This window comes from Lissotriton vulgaris, chromosome 1_1 (assembly GCF_964263255.1).
Source record: "Lissotriton vulgaris chromosome 1_1, aLisVul1.2, whole genome shotgun sequence".
In the NCBI taxonomy this organism is placed as follows: Eukaryota; Metazoa; Chordata; class Amphibia; order Caudata; family Salamandridae; genus Lissotriton; species Lissotriton vulgaris.
Genome location: NC_141685.1, coordinates 1,306,711,722 through 1,306,732,832, shown reverse-complemented (window position 1 = coordinate 1,306,732,832; position 21,111 = coordinate 1,306,711,722). Strand labels below are relative to the sequence as shown.

The 21,111-nt window shown below is 47.4% G+C and overlaps 1 protein-coding gene across 1 annotated transcript in view; it reads left to right on the top strand.

The window, feature by feature from the left end:
* Positions 1 to 1,541: 1,541 nt before the first annotated feature.
* Positions 1,542 to 21,111, top strand: part of LOC147749048 (cysteine sulfinic acid decarboxylase-like) — a 289,794-nt gene continuing 270,224 nt past the window's right edge. Inside the window, exon 1 of the mRNA XM_086965583.1 lies at positions 1,542 to 1,797. Within this exon, the coding sequence (XP_086821709.1) occupies positions 1,656 to 1,797 (142 nt within the window). The 5' untranslated portion in view covers positions 1,542 to 1,655. The remainder of the gene's footprint in view (positions 1,798 to 21,111) is intronic.

The window sequence follows — 21,111 nt, the reverse complement described above, 5'->3', positions numbered from 1 at the left end:
TTCAATGGACACGAGTTCAGTGCCTTTGCAAAACACTTGGACTTCAAACATAGGAGAGTTACACCTCTATGGCCGCAGGCAAATGGCACCATTGAACGATTTATGGGCACACTTAAAAAGACGTTTCAACAAGCCACTGCTGAGAAAAAGGATCTGCAAGTAGCCCTGAACGAGGTCCTTAGAGCATACAGAACAACCCCTCACGCGACCACCGGAAAGTGTCCTGCAACACTGATGCTAGGGCGTCCTATAAGGAATCGCATTCCGACTTGGGAAGGAGCCTTGCGAGCTGTGTCACCCCTCCGCAGTCATCAAGAGGTGATGGTGACTGACAGCCGCAACAAAGACAAGATGAAATCATATGCAGACGCAAAGAGAAGAGCGAGATCACCGTCTTTGCGTGAAGGAGATTGCGTCATTGTTAAACAAGAACAACAAAGAAAGACCGACTGTCGTTTTCGAGATGAACCTTTGCTGGTCACCCAGCAGAAGGGCACTATGATAACAGCGGAGTCCGATCAACGGCGGATCACTAGGAACGTGTCGCCCTTTAAGAAGTGCCCTCCGGACATGAGAAAAACCTTAACGAAGATGACTGGAGTGTCCGCCCCTGAAGGACATGATCACTCTGACCGAGAGAGCGGGAGTCAGACAGGAGACCCGCCGGTGGACGCCATGACTGAAACTGAAACCATATCCATGCGGCCCAGCGAGATGTTCAGCGACCAAAAAGACTCATTGAAGAAATCTGAACCAGTTTACTGTTTTATTGTTTTGTTAAGAAAGGGGGAGATGTAATGTAGTCAGCAGTCTAGTAGTTGGGTGGGCGGAGTTAGACGGGGACCAGGGGAAGAGGAGGAGTGTAGGCAGGAAAGGGGCAGATAGAGTAGGGACATGGACGGAGAAGGATGCAAAGAATAAAGCTCCTTATAATATAAATAATCGTGTCTGTCTTCATTAAGTCAGGACACGACAAATCCAACATCTATCCATCTCAAATAATAATAATGGAAACATCAAGGTGCACGATTTAAATGAAAATTCATGTAAGTACAAATCGTAGTGCCATAATATATGACTGGAAAATTGTTTTTAAAAAAATGCGAAACTATAATAAAAGGCAGAAAAAAAGCGCAAGCTAAAACTTTCCAAGTGCCTTACAATGTTACCGTGTTCTGTTAAAAATATCAATCTGTTCCATTTAGTGCTCAATAACCTTTGACGCTGCACTGAAAGCCGGTTCTGATACCAGCATCGCGTAGCTATCAGCTGCAGAATGAACCAGACTGCTGTAAAAAGTAACTGAATCGAAATTCCGGACAAATGCTGTCCGCGTTATCCAAACAATAACGGTCATCGGGCTGAAATGTGTAATGTACGGACAGCTGGTCACCCATAGCAAGGCTTCCCAGTGAAGGTTGAACCACTGCATACCACCTCGCGTCCAGCCGCACATCCTGACGAAACGGAAACGTGCTGTCTGCTCCCAAATCAGGCCCGGTAGGCGGGCTCTGATGGCCAGTCAGTATCTGGCACGCAGCTGGGTCATTCCGAGGTGCCTGTGCCTTTAAAACACACACACCTGGGGAACACTTGTTTTGTGAGAACCATCCCTGGATGCACTTTGCCCCCAGCTTGGTCCTGTCTGAGATCACATGATGGCTCGGGTCCTGTCAGGAGCGGCTGTGCGGTTGCCGATCTTATACCGGAGGTTTGTGCTGCCCGGCAACTCTGCCAGGAGAAGTATGGAGGGGTCTGCAGCCCACGAAATCTCCTTCAAAACTGTCGATGCGCCAGGTAAAAACAAGCGACTTGCCAAGATATTGCATTCCGGGATTTGTAGTTTTGTTGCTACGCCTTCCTAATTTTATAATGTCTTGGTTAAGAACTAGAACGTTCTTGTCGTCATGTATGAAACGAGAACATTTGTCTTCTTAAAGTCGTCTGCATGACTCGAAGTCAGACAGAGGACAACTCAATTACTTCTGTATTTCTTTGACAATTTTATGTCCACCTTTTTTCATGAAATAAAGAATTCCTCCAGTGAATGCTCATGCAAATTAAGAAATTACTCTGGCATTGGCTCAGAATTTCCCTGTTTAATTTGGCGGCTTAGTTTGACGTTTTCTCAATCTTTATTAATTATATTTCTGTGTATGTTTCTATATAAACATGTAACCCATCAAAACGAGGGCACAAATCAATTACACCGTCTACACGAAGACAACTTTAACTAAATACAAGAGTGAAAAAACGTATCCCAAACTTTTTATAAAAATGAAAGCTCTTGGAAGCTAGCTGTACTACTAGACACAAGAGGTAGGCTTGAAGAGGAATGAAAAGAGAACAAAAGAAACAAGCAATGCCAATAGGTCTCGCATTTGTGTAAGAGCTATTGGTTTTGTAAATAACAATGTCTTTTATCCATATATTTTGGTTTGGAGTGGAGTAGATGTATTTGGTGTGGAGTGGAATTATTTGTGGAATTTTGTGTGGTGGAATTTAATGGTGGGGAGTGGATTTGTGAACTGGAATTATGTATATTGTCGACAACATGTCTTCGATAACCGACTACTAAACTACATGTAGGCGAGATCTAAAAAGGCGACCCCGCTGGACTATCATAAATAAAGTACGATATAGTAGGGATGTTTGTCACTAAATTAGTCATAAATGTGGGTTTATAAAGAATCACTCAAAGCAATGGTTACATTGCCAAAGTTCAGTGAATTTAGAGCTGCGACATAGCCCACAGCTGCTAAATGACACTCATCCTTGGTGTCCCTTTTAACAGTTCTGTCTTTTTAATGTATCCGTATATTGCAATCTGGGATTTACAGTTTAACTTTTGAAATTGTAAACATTGGCTAAAATATCCTATCATGCCAAGTGCTGTTGTGAAAAGGCAGGGACTGGCTGAAAGCATCAGACATGCCATAGGACCACTTGGAGGCTAGGCATGTGTATGCAAACCAGAAAGAAACTGCATTAAGACTTTTCCATCCCCAAATTTAATAAAGTTTTAATGAAAAATATGGCAGTGCCAGATCTCTCAAGTTCCCCAGGGTCATGTGTGAGAAACTCACCCGGTCCAGGTTTTTGATAAGTATTCTGAGACTTGAAGTCTTGAGATTATAATAGTACTACAAGACCCAGAAAGCAAAGCAACAGGGTGGACTGGATGAGATACTCATAAATGGATCTGGTTCCTCACTTCTCTGTAAAGAGAGAAAATGTATGTTGTTGTTTTAATTAACACCTTAGCTGCTTCGCAAATATCCCTCCCCAGTGCTGCGCTGTCCATTGGAACTAGTGCTGAATGGACGTCCAATGGTCGTGCGCAGCACTGGGGAGGTAGCGCTCGTGACGACCGTTGGCCGTCAGCAGCGCTTAAGAGGCTAAATGACAGATCACTTGTTTGCTTGTCTGCAATGGATTGGGGTAGTGATATGCCTATAGGCTGCATTTCCAGAGCTTTCAAGTCCCCCAGGTTCATGTGAGAAGGTCATCTATTCCAAGATTTTGCTTAGTCTTCTCACACTTGTAGTCCTAGTTTTATAATGGGATAAACAGGACTACACGTTCTAGATTGAAAGTTAAAACTTGGACTGGATACGTTCTTTATGCATGGCCCTGGGAACCGTTACTATGTAGTTAAAGTAAGTCATGAGACAGTTCACGGAGCTCTAAAGTTTCCCAGGTCTGTGCTTAAGTAGTTCATCCAGTCCAGGTTTTATCTCCGTATTGTGGGGTGTGTAGTCCTGATTTTAAAATGGTATAAACAATCATTCAAGTCCCAGGAAACAAATCAAGCAAGTACAAAGTGTGTGGTTACGCACAGCTTGCAGGTTTTCAAGACACACAAATAAAAGGCATTGTCATTTGCAATGCCAATAGCTTAAACTCCTGCAAATGCAAAACCTATTGCATTAGAAATGCGTGTTAGTAACTTTTCATCCGTTGAGCTATAACACATTTTTTTGTAGTTAAAATCTGCAGGTTATGCAGCAGGCAGTGGATTATGTGGTAAATGCAGTGAATCCATAATTATGAGAAAAACGCTGCGGGCACAGAATCGCATAATTGTAATGGCCCTGACTAATAATTCTCTCTGTCACACAGGCGCTCTGTTTTCCCCGCACTCTCTTTGCTAATTATTTCATACTTTCGGAGGCATTGGTGTTTGAATAAAAACTATGGAGGGATGGAGACGCACAATGAGTGTGCATTGATCATGCCTGCCTTTCGAACAGTATAGGACCTAATATAGCTAAGTATCGGAAAAGGTCCCCTGTACTAACACTGTCTGGTAACCATTGCCGAGCTACTATCAAGCACTCTACGTAAAACGTAATACTGCTTTATTACTGGAACATAGTTGCTCATGGTGCACGCATTAGTGAAAAAGTTTTTGCGTTCTGAATGAGGCAGCGAGTTGTCAAGCATTCGCCAGGGTTGCATTCTATTTTCATTCTAGTAATAAAAGACATGAAATGTTAGAGTTTTAGTTTCCAGACGGGGTGAACAAACTCAAGTCTTATATAATAGATTTGACTCTTAAAAGAACAAATAAAAGAATGACTTTGGTGAATTAAAGGACCATATTTTATATCACATTATGTGGCAAGTTTCACTTCTTAAAACGTACAACATCCTCTGCCAGTTTCTTTAATCTAAACTTTGTGCACATCATGGAGTATTTTCAAAACTTCTAAGTACAGGACGGGAATGAAGAGCTGTGAGCCACGGGCGTCATTGTTAAATGTGTGCGCCCTTGTAGTGAAAGTAAAAGTGGGTGTTGTGCTGAAACATTAGGGGAGGAGCCCGGGGGGTTACTTGACGGGCTGTGAGCCAAAGGTGCAATTGTTAAATTTGTGCACCTATGTTGTGAAAGCAATACCGGACGCCGTACTGAGCCATTATGCGCAACGCCCGAGGGAGGTACGGGGATGAGGGGCTGTGAGCCCGTGTTGTGAAAGCAAAAGCACGAGTCGTACTGAAACATTAAGCGCAGCGCCCTGGGGGGGGAGGAGGGGGGGGGGCTGACGGGCTGCGATCCACAGGTGGCATTGTTAAATGTGTGCGCCCGTGTTCTGAATGTAAAAGCGGGCTCAGTGTTAAAGATTAAGTGCAGCATGCGGTCTGGGGGGATAAATATTTTACGCGTGCTGCTACTTCTGAGCATTGGAAGCGGTGAAACATAAGGGGTGGCCCCTGGTATTAAAAACAAGTATTTGCAATAGGGGGGATGGACATGCGAGGGCGAGGAGGCACGGACAACAGGAGGGAGGGCGGGGGGAGAGAAGGCACGACAACGGGAGAGAGGGAATGGGTAAAGAAGGCGCCAAAGCATGTTGTGCCTGAGGAGGAGAACCTCATAAAATGTGATCACTTTCGCAGCAGCTTTGATGTTCTCAGTGGCCGCGCGGTTCACTGAGAACATCAAAGCGGCCGCTAAAGTGATCCCAAAGGCTGCAGACTGACAAATGGTGCGCGTGCCCGGCGCACCTGCACTGTACCCGATCCGCCTGCAGACTTTGGGAGCACTTTCAAAAGCCCCACTAAATATCTCGCAAAGCATCGCTTACGTGATAGCTTGGCGAAACCTAAAAACACCGAACGAATCAGTTTCTGAGGCCTGGGTGAGAAGCCTGAGAGTTCTTAGTTCCGCGGTGTATGTGTTCTTCACCAGAAACGCCACTGTTGCATGGATGTTTGTGATCATAAAATCAAGGACCCCGTAGTACTTTGTTTCAAGAACGCTCAGAGTTTTGTAATTGTGTTCATTTTGTGCTGTTGATCTGTTTATCTCCACTGAGCGTGACACTGTATTACTTTGTTTTTTTTCTCTTACATTATCAAGTGAAGTTCAGCACTGCAATACAGTCTGCCACAAAAAGCTCAGTGTTGGTTGTCCTACAGTTTTTGGTGCTTAAAAACTGTTTGCCACTAGAAAGTAGTGCTTTGTTTCAAAATGTTCATGCCCGCGTGTGGGTGAAATGAATACTGTAGTGGGGGGTGATTTTGAAGGGAGAGCGGTTATGCATGGTGGTTTGAAACAAGAAAGATGACCATGCAGTTTGTCATGGAAAGGAGAAACAAAAGCCCAGGCTTCAGAGAGACTGGTGAGTCTTGAAGTGTGAACAAGGACTCCGAGCGAGCTAAAGTGAAATACCTCATAGCGAGTCACTCGGGAGATCTGCAAAACGGAGAGTAGTTTACAGTCATTCTGTGTACACAGGGCACAAGTCGGGGGTATATGTGGCTTCCACCCACTATTTTCACAGGGTGGACGCCGCCACCCTGTCAAGAAGTTGGCCCCACTGAAAAATATGCAGAAATCGTCCGGTTGTAATTTGCAAACACCGGGACACATTCAGCAGGGCCTGCACGTTGTTGTCTGCTTTCGTTCCACAACAACGTTATGGCGGAGGGGGCTTTCTTAGTTCAGACTCCTGCTGGGCCGCTAACAAAGGCGGAATCTGAGTGGTCATTAGGTATCCTTTTGTGAGTCTCTTGGCTGGCAGCAGCCAGGAGCCTCACACCTAGAAGCAAATGAAGCAGAGGGGAAACTGTTAGCACTTCATACATACTTAAAAGAGGCAGCTTTTCACTTTGTTCAGGCTCTGTTTAGGAGCTATGCATGCCCTTTAAGAATGTCAGCTATGTTGGTCTTTCCCAGTATTTACACAAAATAAATAGCATTTATACAGTGCTTACTTCCCCTGAGGAGGCTTTGTAATAATTTAAATATCACTGTTTTTTCCTGTAAAGCACTATAGGTAGAGGAAGTTTACGCTATCAAAAGGCAACATTGTTTTATGTGTAGCTGAAAAAAGTGTGAATCTTCTGCCTAAATTAGGAGGGTTTGCATGTATACTCGAAATGTGCTCCAATGTAATCATGAAAGACCTGCTAAAAATATATATGAGGGCTTAAGATCTGAGGTAACTTCTTATGATGCCACGTGCCGTGATATCACAAGCGATGATGTCACAAGCTGTGATGTCACTTGCATACTGATTAACTAGGTTAGTTACCCCACTTCTTTTTTTTGGAATTGTGCCCTGTGTGTGTATATTCTGACGTCAACAGGTTTCTCTAAGAAATTAGCAGCCTGGCAGTAAATTGCACCTGCAAGGACCCCAATAAAGGAAACAAAAGTAAAATAGAACAAGATGGGGGAGAGGCGGGGGACAATGGTGTGGGAGGAGGTGAAGAAAGTTGATGCCGCACTGAGAATGTGCTGTGTTTATCACCGTTCAGCTGTGAGCACCACAGTAGATTCCTATGGGGCAATAGCGGCGGCCCAAAAACAGCTGATCGAGCTTTGTCCCATCTGCTGCGTTGGGACAGCACTAACCTGCTCGCTTTGGAGTGTGATGAATTGAAGGGTTGAGGCTTGTGGCGTGTAAGATAGACTTGGTTAGCAGTGGCACACCACCATGCCCTATGGGATGTTTAGGCCTTTAAATCTAGCTAAGGTTGAAAATCCTTCGGTGGATTAGATGCCCTCGAGCCAGACGCCTCTTACATTTGCTTTCTCTTGCAATTAAGAACCTGAGACGGCGGTTGAAGTGCTATGTCTGTTAGGATAGTCCCATCCTGTATACCCAATTTTTCATACATTTTGTCCCATCCATACGACAATAATGATTCTAAACAGATGACCATTTACCTTATAGCTTTCTCCTGTCTCTTCGACACCAGGCTCTTAGTCTTCTATCAGAATCCCTGTACCTGACGTACATAAACATATCCTCAGGCACGGCAGATTTATTCTGTATAAGGGTCACCACTTTTTTTCATCTTAGGCCAACAGCCAGCTGTGCATGATAGCACCTGTTTAGAAAAGCATTAGTGAATGTTTTCAAAACATCCATGATTGTTTAAAAAACATATTGATTCTAGAAAAAAAAACCTGGAGTGACCAATTTAGTGTAATAGACCCTCACTCCCCCTTACAAATAAGAGGAGAATTCCTTCCAAGCTGAGACGGGGTCCTGCATGCCGAATCTTCGACACACAGCAGTCTGACATCCCTTGCAGGTTGTCATCCTCAATGCAGAGACGGGGGTCCTTCATTCTAAACCATCAGGTGAGGGGGCTGGTTCTTCCCTAGGGGCTTCTTGGCTACAGATATACATAGCTATACGCATATACACCTACACATCCAGGTTAGGCTAGGTGCACTCAGGCAAATGACTTAGGACACCTACACATCCAGGTTAGGCTAGGTGCACTCAGGCAAATGACTTAGGGCACTCGCTTTTAGGAATATGCAAGTGCTTCTGTTTTTATCTGAACTGCTTCTGTTCATCTTATTAGCACTATGGTAGAAATGTATCTACTATTCACAATATTGGTACTAGCAATCTCTTTTGTATGCTTCTGTCTCCTGATTGTCGCAGCACATATGTTTTACACAAGGCTGTCGCTGGACCAATAAATTCTTATTGAAACACCCTAATTGCCATCCTGTGGGTTTTCTGAGAGAAAGGAGGCAAGAGTGTCTGAGCGAAACGTACTGCACTGTTTTCCACGACCCTTGAGGAATCAGGGTTGTCCTGCTCAGTGGTTGCCAGAGACTACCTACACCACTGTAGAATACAGAGGGGTGGTAGTGGCACTGTAGAGCTTGCTGGTCTTGGGGGATTCCTAGGAACTACACAACAGAAGTGCATTCAAATAAGCAGTGATGGGGTGGATTTGGGATGGGGAAGCAGCGACCTATTGGTACTAGCAATTTCTTTTGTAAGCTTCTGTCACCTGGTTGTTGCAGCACAGATGTTTTACACAAGGCTATCCCTGGACCAATCCATTCTTATTAAAACGTCCTAATCGCCATCCTGTGTGTTTTCTGAGAGAAAGCAAACACAAGTGTCTGAGCGAAAGGTACTGCACTGTTTTCCACGATCCCTGAGGAATCAGGGTTGTCATACTCAGTGGGTGCCAGAGACTACCTACACCACTGTAGAATACAGGGGGATGGTAGTGGCACTGTAGAGCTAGCCGGTCTAATGGCTGATATATCCTGTGGGGGTGCCCGGAAGTGGGCTGGGACACCAAACCCTCTGATTAGGTCATCCAAAACGTGCAGGTCCTGGGGGATTCCTAGGAACTACACCAAATGGCCCTGCCAACATGGGTTTGGTTCTTATATTAACAGTAAAAATCTGATAAGTTCAGCTGTGCTTTCTCAGAAAACTCTACTAACACCTTTTCAGAGACATCTGAAGTGGGGAGGTAATCCTCAGAAATACTATGTGTATTGGCTGTAGGTCTAGCAAGATTGTAAGGATAAACAGTTCCCCACATAATGCAAAACCCTACCTCTTAACTCCTCTTCTAAAAATGACTGACCCTGCGAGTAGCTCGGGAATATGAATTAGCAAATGCTCTTATCACAGAAAATTGCACACATAAAGGAACTATGAAATTGTTAGAACACGGCGTACCTGCAACAGGAGGCTGTGTTACCTTCGTGATTGAGGCACACAAGGTGTTCGGATGAGAGGTATTCTATTCATGGGTTTAGTTCACACCTGCAGATCCAGTTACTAAATTGTTCCACACATACATTGTTGTTGAACCAACAGATGAATACTTTCCATACAAAGACATTGAAGTTCCGTTAACCCCTTCCATGCTCATGACGAGCTCAGCTCGCCTTGAGGCACAGTTGAGCTGTGCTGATGACGAGCTGAGCTCGTCATGACACCAGCAAAATGGCAATTTCCAGCACAGGGGAAAAATAACCACAGCAGCGATGTGGTTAATGTAGCAGCAGCATAAAAACTGGGTTGAAGGCGCCCTACCACACACATCTGTCGTGAGACTCGGTCTGCTCGGCATATAAGGAGCGACCTTGCCGGTCTTAGCGACGTACACTCCACATTCCGAGATAGATACACTACCAGTGGATAAAGTCCGTTCAATAAAAAAAATAGCACAGCTGGATGCAGTATTTCCCCATATGGGTCAGCAGGAAAAACATAGAATGCTAACTATTTGCTTGCCAATGGGGATGGTTCCCTCGATTGAGGATTGTACTACTTGGGGAACAATCTTTGCTGCCGTTTACATCAGGGTACACAGTACCGCTTCCTTAGCAGTCGTTCCAGAAGTATTGAAATAAATACAGAATGAGTACGGGGCAAGACCTGCCCTGGACTTGGAAATGAAACTGGTAGGTCATTTTGCCCAAGTCTCTGCAATCCTGCTGAGCAATATAAAGGGAGAGGAAGCAGCAGTGGCAATACACAGTCGCCTAAGGGAGACAGCACCTAGAAAAAGGGAACGAGAATTACCAAAAATTATTGAAGAAACCTATGCTGCCTTAGGTAGAGATAATTTGGGAACCAAAGCCGGGAAGCCACAAATAGCAGGCACTCCCGACAAGGAAGGACAACTCTGAGCAAGCACCCACTTCTTCTAAAAGGAAATGGGAAAAAATATCTAAAAATAAAAATTCAGAAAAGAATTCACAAACAAGGGGTGGGTCTCCCCAATGGGAGTCCTCTGAAAAGAGGTACAACCTTAGGAATCGTGATAACATTATTAAACCTGATCGGTATCAGGACACTGATAGATGTTCCTTTCAGAGTTCATAAAAAAACTTGGAGAGGCATGGGCAATCAGAACAAAAACAAGATCGACCAAAGACAAAAAGTGAAAAAGATCGTACTTCAGATTACATTATCAAACAGGAAGAGCAACCTAAAGCAAAACCGCAGTTCATAAAGAAGGTAACTGGCTTAAAAATTCGACATGCCCTGGTTACTGAGTACTCCGCTTCTGAACGGGGAATGGGCTCGAACGATGCTAGACAGCATGGCAGAAGTAACATTAGCTCTCCAGAACCAGAAGGATTTTCTAGTAACAGCAGTAGTAAAGGAACACATCACGGTGGAAACACCTGATATGAGAGTTAGTCTCCCACTTAGAATGTATGAGATTACTCTCCAAATAGAGGGGACATTTCAAGAAAGGTTAAGGGTCTCTTTTGGGAGAATTTAACATATGTATATGACCTACTGCTAGCAGAAAAAGATTGGCCGTCTGAGTTTGTGATGGATTGCCTGACCTTGTTCCAGAATCTTTAAAACATTCATACGCACAGGAGTAGGCGCTAGTGCTAGCGCTAGCTCCGGCATTATACCGCAACCATGTTGGGTGGGGCGTGGAGTCTACCCACCACGAAATCCCATTATATTCTACTCCAAATCCACAGAGACAGTACCCTATAAAAACGATGCAAAAAAACAGGTCAGAGACATTCTAGACCAACTTGAATACCAGGGTGTAATTGAGACTGGCGCCTACCTGATGAATAATCCTTTGTTTCCAGCAATGAAACCTGACAACTCACATCATCTAGTTTTAGATTACAGAACATTTACACACATGCACACAAACATTTGCAGTTCAGAAAGCACACAGTGCCACATTAATGAATAATATTGTGTGGAAAAAAATACAAAACTAAATTGGACATCTGGAATAGATTCTTCTGCCAAAATAGAGCTCCAGAAAGCAAATATTTGACAGCATTTTCTGAACTCAGCAACATTTTTGCTGTTTGCCTCAAGTGTATAAGAACAGCCCGGGGCTATTCTCGGCAAGAGTGTCAGAAATATTACAGATTTGTGATGATGAGGCTGTGTCCGATGTAAAGGACATCTACATAATGGATGATGAATTACTTGAACATTTGAGCAGTGTGAACAACATTTGTAGGTTTCACCAACTTGGCCTACAAATTTGAGTTCAAGAAATCTAAACTTTTCTGTCTCAATGTCCTGTTTTTGGCATATGAGCTATCAAGTGAAGGCAAGAACCTGGCAGCAAACTTTTTGGAAAAGGGTGTGCTGCTCCAACCTCCAAAGAATCTAAAGGGTTTACATTCTATTTTAGGATTTTTAAATGTTGGCAGAACATACATTCTAGATTACGCAGAAAAAGTAAAACCTTTCTACAACTTAATCAGATCTGATTTTTACTCTCTGTTCAGTTCAGGCTGACATGTTGGCATCAAAAAACATTTACACATGTGTGAATATCACAAACATGGTGATCCGGGTCATCCCTGGTTTATCAGGATATATTTATCTCACTTTCAATGAAGGTAAGACAGTCCTAATTGCCAAATAACATTTATACACAAATGCTGAAATGCGGTTTGCGGCAACAGAAAAAATACTGATGCGAAAGAGCACTAGCACAGGGGAAACGTATTATCATTGTAACCCAAGTACCAACTTTACCAAAGCAATCACTCCAAATGCAAAAGCGCAACTTCCGCAATAGATACAATGGGCTAATTCTCTCACTGCAACAGATGTAGATTATTGATACGATCCCACATTAAAAACACAAGCATTCCTGCAGTACAAACAAAAATACCCTCTCCTGAATTAAATCTTGCCTCTAGAGAAAATGAATACATCATTTATACTGATGGATCTGCTCAGCCTGCGATAGGATGTAAACAGCAGAATAGCGCTGCATGAGCTATAGTGAAGGGATGTATGTGGGACAGTAAGTTCCATCCCAGCAATACAACTATACAATCTCTAGTAGATTGTACAGTGCAGTTGGCAGAGATGAAAGCCCTGATATTAGCACTATAGTACACGGATCGGGAATTACCCACACTGATAGTGTGCGATTCATTCTACTGTGTGCAGTGTTACAATGAGTGTCTCTATTACTGGGGCCAGAATGAGTTTAGAGATTCCATGGGTTGCACGATTAAAGATTATGGGAACAAGTAGCAAAGCTGAAAGCATGCCTGCCACAATCTCATGTTATTTACGCATTGAGTCACCAGCGTGTTGGCATACACGTAAAGGGAATTCACTGGCTAATGAAGCCATCAAGGTGACAGTGCGAACTGATGCCATTGCTGCAATAAGTCGTTCTAGCACAAGGATAGACAGACACATGCTGATAGTGGTCAACGCCACAAAGAACAGCTATGCCGTTCTAAAGGGCTTTCCACTCAAATATTCATTTAAATTAGATGTGCAAAACACACCATATGCTCAAATTCCAGGCGTGTGGGATAGAGTTATACCAAACATGGATCGCAGATTAGGTTTAATATTAGCTGCACACAAGGGTCTGGGCTGTGCACACGCTGGAGTCACCGCTAGTTTCATTACTTAAGCAGCGATTCTGGTGGCCAAGTTTGTCTAAACAAACAAAGGTTTATGTCTTAAAGTGCGACATCTGTCAGCAGATGAAAGGTTCCACCGTAGTACAGCCACCACAAATACCATTACTCATTTCAGACAGACCTCTCGCATGTGTCTATATGGATCACTGCAGCCCCTTAACTTCAGACGGGGCTTACAAGTACATCTTGGTGGCAGTAGATTCATGCTCTATATTTCTAAGGGTTTGATCTCCGTGCTCGGCTGACACTCGAAGTGTTATAAAAGATTTGCGAGTCTACATCGAGACTTACACAATTGGCACATTATATTCCGACCGTGGCCCTGCGTTTAGCTCTCGGGCTTACAAGGAAGCCATGGAAGGTACGGGCGTGGCCTTGCGGTACTGCTCCCCCTACCATCCCGAGGGAAATTCGGTGGTGGAGAGGAAAAACTGGGACCTAAAGCAATCCTTAACAGCAATGGTATTAGGTGCTTGCGGTAGATGGGTAAATCGCCTATTTGGGGTCCAGAGGGCACTGAATAATATGCCAAGAAAATCCTTGGGAGGACGTATCCCCTATGAAATCCTGTTTGGGACAAGAATGTGGGTACCTGGGGGCGTGGCCTGGCAGCTAAAGAAGATGGCCGCACACTAGGGGCACAGTGCGGCAAATCCTGTTCTAACACCCCACATCCGACGGACTTGGTGGTACCTACCGCCTTGTATAGCTGGAGGGAAGCAGCGGACGACCTCCGGTATTGGCGCTGATCTGCTGTCGTCGTCCCGAGGTTGAAGTGCAGGATCGCAGCCCGGGTGCCTTGCGGACTTGAAATAGTGCCCTCCGCGGCCGCGCTCTGAGGCTGAATACTGGTGCAGTGAGGGAGAATTTGTGGCACGGCCGCTGGCAGCGGAGAGCAGAGTTCTGCTTGGTTTTGCCCCCCACTGCCTGGAGCGGGTAGCGGCTCAGCTACCGCGGTGATCTGTGTTTGGCGGTGGCGGTCGGGCGGGAACAGGCGGCCGTCCCCGACCCAGAGAGGTGAGAATCTGCACAGCGGGAGTTGGTGCCAGGCAGAGGAGGGCCAGCCGCGCTGAAAGCTGTTGTGCTGCGGCAGGCCCCGCGTTGGCCACTGGAGGAGTGGAGGCCTTGCACATACTGGGGCACACCAAGGTGGCACGTCGGAGGACTGAGGGGCAGTGAGCCATTGCCCTGGTGTCTATCTGGGTGCCCGGAGCAGGCAGGCGGAGCCAGGCCGGACCTGAGGAGCTGGGGCTCTGGTTAGGGTGACCCTAATTTTAAAGCCAAGAGCCGGGACATTCCACAAGATTAGAAGAAGGACTACAATTTTACTTCAAGCGAGTGCACAGAACGAAAGCGATCCTCAGCTGAGAATTGCAGAGCAGGCAGTCAAAACATATATTGAATGCAGTTTCAGGACCCGGTAGCTTGCCTGTTGATTAAATTGCTTTCTTGAAACAACTGCTGGCTATCCCTGCTTTGTAAAACATAGAGAATCACCTCCGGCCGTCGACCTTATGAAAACCGGGACGGGAGCTAAATTTCCTGGGATCTGCCAGGACAGCTGGCTATAAACCGGGACCGTCCGGGCCAATCCGGGACACCTGGTCACCCTAGCTCTGGTGGGACCAACACAGACCAGGGCCGGGTGCTAGCGGGAGGCGGGTGTAAGGCCCCACCATCGTCTGCAAACAGTGAGAGAGTGCGCCCCCCCAGTGCAGGTACGAGACAATAGTGCGGCTGGGAGCGGCAGGCTGCATCGCGCTGGGGGAGGACTAGTGCGGTTTGGCATTCTGGAAGCTGGCGCCCACCTCGGCAGGGGGCCACCGAGCCAGCCTCCAGCCGCTTTTGAGTGCTGAGTCCAAGATCATCGCAGGCTGTCTCGTCGACTGTAGAGGGCTTGTGTGCCTGACCCGGGCCCCCCCCCTGGGATCCTCGTGTAGACCAGTGAGAGACCCCACCTGGGGTGCAGCTGACCCCGCTCAGTTTGACAACTCCCACGTGTGGTGTGAGCCAAAGGAGTGACACCAGACGCCAGTCATCGCCGTGGAGCAGGCTGCGGACCGGTCGAGGAGTGGGGCCCAGCGAACAGCGGAGAGGGTCATAGTGGACGCCAACACCATGGGCCGCAACCGGCCATTAACCCAGAGCCAGTCCAATCACATAGACAAATACACGGTCAGTATGGGCAGGAAGGACGACTGCAACGCGGACGACAGCAGGATGAGGCAGCCGGGGACAGGTCTGACCCTTCGCTCAGGGACATAATGTTGGCCATACATGAGATGCGCGGTACCCTAACGGATATGAGCGCCACCATGGAACCCAAGCTGGATTCCGTTACAGAGGAAGTCAACCTACTACATGCGGACTTCAGCAAGATGTCTGACAAGGTCGCGGAGGCGGAGATCGGTATTGGCAGCCTGCAATCCAAAATAAAGAGGCTTGAGGAACAAGTTGCGGCGCTTACGAAAAACCAAGCTGATATTTCTGCCCTTCTCGAGGATCAGGAGGGTCGGGCAAGGCGCAATAACATTCGTATAGTGGGGGTCCCGGAGGGAATGGAGGGCCTGTCCGCGGACTGGTTCGTGGAGGACCTCATACTCCAGCATCTGAAGCCGAAGCTCCTCTCCAATTTCTTTTCAGTGGAACGCGCTCACCGCGCATTAGGAGGGAGGCCCAAGCCAGGGGCACCCCCGCGTACGATAATCGCGCGGATTCTGAATTACCAGGATCGCAATGCTATACTGCAAGCGTCAAGGGTATCCGGTGACCTACAGATAGATAACGCCACAATTTGTTTCTTCCCAGATTTCACAATAAAGGTACAGCGCCAGCGCAGGTCATTTGACAGTGTTAAAAGAGTCAAGGAGTCAAATATATGATGCTGTATCCTGCACGTCTGAAGGTCTTGGATGGGGAAAAGGCGTATTTCATTGTTTCACCGGAGGAAGTGAGGGATTGGATGGCGGACCGTGGGCCGCCGAGGTGGATCGTGACAGCCGACTCAACATCGCACAGGGCAGGAGAGCCAGACCAGCAGCACTCCATCTCAAGCTTCCCCACAGATCGAGAAGTCTTAGCTCAAGGGACTGCATGAGCTGTGCTGACATAGTGACCTGGACAAGGGAGGTAAGGGGGCCGCCTGCCCTGGGGGCCTGGCCCCTCGGTATTCGGAGGGCTTGAGGTTGCAAGATGTTGGACTATCATATTTCTGGGAAGTCTCAGGCTAGAACTGTGCCCTATGGTGAACATTTAGAGACTCCTGCACCAGTTTGATGGAAGGGGGGAGAGTTGGGGAGGGGGGTAGGGGATTGTTGTTTAGGATCCCTCCAGGGGGTGTGTACTCCGATCTATCAGTATGACTTCTTTTGTGGCTGCAGACTTACGTTCCCTAGTTTTGTTGCTGTTGGGATTAATGGGGCGACAGGCTGGAACGGTGGGACAGGGAGAGGTCCTGGGTGGCTGCGGTGAAGGATAAGTCCGGGGGCTTGGCAACTACTAGCGTTGCCATAGCAGAGGCCTTTGCATCATATTACGAAGGGGTCTACACGCCTGTATGTGTCAGGTCGGAATCGGACTGTGAGGAGTTTCTGCGGGATTTTGCCTTGCCGACCCTGACTGGAGGCTGAACTCACGAGGCTGGAACTAGGCAATGCCCTTGGCTCCCTTCAGGTCGGGAAAGCTCAGGGGCCTAATGGGCTGCCGGTCGAAATCTACAAGAAGCAAGCCAATGTTGTAATAGACCCCATGAGGGAGATGTTCCTCGAAGCGCAGAGGGTGGGACGACTCCCGCCGGACCAGCGGGAAGCCACCATTGTGGTCATCCATAAAGCCGGGAAGCCGCCTGACCAATGCTCGTCTTATCGGCCTATATCACTCCTTAATGTAGAGGCCAAAGTTTTGGCCAAAGCCTTGGCGACAAGACTACTTGCGGTACTGCCAGATCTGGTGCACGTGGTTAAGTCTGGTGATCCTCCTCGATCTAAGTGCCGCATTTGATACGGTGCATCACAAAATCTTGCTAACCCGTCTTGCCAACTTAGGAGTGACCGGAGATGCCCTGACATGGTTCAATTCTTTTTTGTCCAACAGAACCTTTCAGGTCTTCGATGGCACATCACGCTCATCCATTCGTCCCTTGGGATGTGGAGTTCCCCAGGGCTCTTCCTTAAGCCCTACGCTCTTCAACGCTTACATGAGGCCACTGGCTGAGGTTGTCCGTCCGCATGGTGTAAAGATCATCTCCTATGCGGACGACACCCAGCTGGTGGTCTCCCTGGCAGAGAAGAGCGGCCTCCAGGCGCCACCAGACCTAGCGGCTTGTCTGGAGGATGTAAAGAAGTGGATGATGAGCTCCTGCCTAAAGTTGAATGACGACAAAACTGAGCTGATGATCCTGGGCACAGCCTCCCCCGTCTCCATAGAGGCGAGTTGGCCACCAAGCATGGGAGCGGCTCCACCCCCCAGAGACAACATCAAAAGCTTAGGGGTCTGGCTCGACAAGTCTCTGAGCTTTAACACACAGGCCACTAAGATCTCAGCTACCTGTTTTGGCCTCCTCAGAGTGATTAAGAAAGTCCTTCCCCTCCTCTGCTTCGAGGCCAAACAGATAATTATACAGGGCCTTATCCAATCCCGCTTGGATTTTAATAACGCCCTATACCTGGGAGCCCCGGACTACACCCTACAGAAACTTCAACGCACCCAAAACTGTGCTGCTAGAGCATTGCTGGGCATCCCCAGGAGGACCTCAGTGAGAACCAGCTTGAGGACCTTGCACTGGTTACCTATTAGGGACAGAGTAAGATTCAAATCGCTCTGCATTGCCCACCAGACTTTCTGGGAAACGGGCCCAGACATTAATCGACCCCTGATCTCTCCCTACAGGCCGAATAAATCCCTCCGCTCTTCTACAGCATTCCTGGCCGAGATCCCCAGAACTCGCAGAGTCAGAGCAGGAGGTCGCTCCTTCTCGTATAACGTTTCCAAACTCTGGAACTCACTCCCTTTGCAGCTAAGGAACAACCCCAACCTGACCACTTTCCGTAAACAGCTAAAAACCTTGCTGTTTAACGCATAGCAAAGTAACCTCAAGAGGGCCCCATCTGTTTTTCAGCGCCTGGACGCCTCAGGGCAACTGTAGCGCTTTATAAATCTCATTTTCATTTCATTTCATTTCGTTTTTGCCGCACAGGAGCACCAGACTGAATCTGCGTCGGTTGTATGGGGTCCTATATATGACAGAGGGGATAAATGATACCCCAATGGCATTGATGGCGCTGGACGCCTCAATGGCCTTTGACAGCATTGAATGGCTGTATCTGTTAAGGTTCTGCAGCGCCTTGGCTTCGGTCCGGTGTTTTGCAGTTGGGTGCGCCTCTTATATGAACAGCCAGTGACTAGAGTGCGTGTGAACGGAGCGATGTCTCTGCATTTCCCCTGCGCAGAGGCACCAGGCAGGGATGTCCGCTGTCCCCGCTTCTTTTTGCTCTGGCCCTGGAGCCGTTGGCCCACTGGATCCGGAAGGACAGGTCGTTTTGGGGCCTGCCCCTCACGGATGAGTGGGAGGAGCATATATCATTATACGCCGACGATATTGTCCTCTATATAGCTCGCCCATATAACTCGATGGCACAGGCGCTCCATCTTTTTAAACTTTTTTGTCAGCTACTCCGGGTATACAATTCATTGGGCCAAATCATTGATCTACCCCCTCTCCGGCCTTTTCCCGAGGATCCCATCCCGATGCCCTGCTTCAATAGTCACCTAGGGATTTAAATACTTAGGGGTGTATGTTACCAGGGACAGGGCGGAGTTCTTTAGCAAGAATTTGGAGCCACACTAGGTGCGTCTGGCATCGGATGTTACCCATTGGCGAACCTTGCCTTTATCCCTGATGGGGTGTGCCATGCTTTTCAAGATGCTGGCACTGCCACGCCTGCTTTATACCCTGTAGAATTCGACCTATCTGATCCCGGCAGGGGTGTTTAAGTGCATCGCCTCATCACTGCGGACGCTGCTCTGGGAGGGGGGGAACCCGAGAATAGCGATTCGCAAGCTAACGGAAGGGGTGTACGACGGAAGGATGTCCCTCCCAGATGTCCAATTGTACTACTGGTCCTCCCAGTTGCAGGTGGTTAATGACTTGGTCTACGCCTCGTGGTAGGAGCCTGCCTACAGGGTCGATAGGCATGTGATGCCGGGGGGCTGCTGTGAGACTCTCTTATACGAGCGTAGGCGATGCAGAGATCTTCCGTTGCATACGGGAGTAGTCCTGCAGTGCTGGAGGGACGCTAACAAATTCCTGGGTTGGGCGGGCACTCTAACAGGCAGGACTCCACTCTGCTTCGGGGACCCGCTTGCCGAGGTCTCTAGACTAACTGTCTTCAAGGGCTGGAGGCTCATTGGGATTGACTACCTGGGCGACATGTGGAAGGGGTGCGCTCCCAGATCCTTTGCCTATCTCCAGAAAGAATATCAACTGTGCGACTCTCAACACTACCAGTACCTGCGCCTCACACATGCCCTATGGACACACACACACGCGGACTCCTCTCTCCCAGAATACTCTCCCCTAGAGGACAGACTCCTTCTAGACCCAATCCCTGAGAAACCCATATCTACCATCTACCTCAAGCTCATCAATAATATGCTGGACCCCATGACAACACTGCGGGAACAATGGGAGGGTGACATTGGTCGCCTTGAGGATGAGGATTGGCAGGATGCCCTGCAAAGCCCCTGCGAAATAGCGATTAGAATCAGGTTCTGCCTGGTGCAATTGAAAATCTTGCATCAGGTTTACTATCCGCGTACCCACTTGTTCTCCTGGGGGAGGTGCCTGACTCCTTGTGTGCGGGGGGTTGTCAGGAGGAGGGGACCTTTTTTCATATACTGTGGAGCTGTCCGTGCATAGTGCCCTATTGGACGAAAGTAGCCCAAACGATGGCAACTGTAGTGGGGTCGCTGGTACCGGTGGAGCCTAGGTGGCTATTGCTAATGATTATGGCAAAACTGAACATAGCCAGTAGCTGGGGGGCGCGGGCGCCCCCTCAGTGGGATCAGTGCATGAGAGACTTGGACTGGTGCCAGAGGGCGTAGGCGACTATATATAAGTCGAGAGGATGTGTGAAGAAATGGAAAAAAGTGTGGGGCCCCTAGCGCAGATACTGGGCCGAGCGCGCAGGGGTGAGATAAGGAGGAATGTATTAATTGCCCATTTCACTTTTGGTGTGTCCTTTCAAGTAATTGTACTGCTGATTTTCTGTATGTCTCCTGATCACTGCTATGAATTGTATAAGACCTTGAGCACAATTAATAAAAAGATTTCTAAAAAAAAAATGTGGGTACCTGACCTAGATGATGCCAGCACAATGGGGGATGTAAAACATTTGAATGATCGTTTGGCTGTTTTACCGCAACTCAATGAATTCTGGCATTACAAAGCAATGTACAAGTAAAACGCACCACCACTGGGGAAGTGAAAACCGTTATCGCAAGACCTGTCTGGGTTTCGTAGGTTGGAGACCTGGTCAGAGAAAAGATTGTGGACAAGAATGAGTTTGAGCCATCCTACAGAACACCTGTACCTGTCCAGGTGTTTCAAGGATTAAGAACAATACTTCTTCCGCCTCTTGCCTGCCATAAAGAAAAAAGATTTGTCTCCATTGATCTGATCAAACCACACTATGTGGCCGATTCTCAAAGGCAGGCCATGTGGAGTCCTGAGTAGCCGCAGATCCTCTCTTGCTACTATATAGGAAGTTTAGATGGAAAGACTAATAACGTTTCAAGACTCCTCTGTGCAAGATGCCAGAGTAGCCATGAGTACGAATTACACCAGTTGAAACTGAACAACACCAAAATACAACTGAAGTGCAAATTTCAATTCGGCCCAACAATGAACTTTTCATCAATGTGCCTTCACAAGA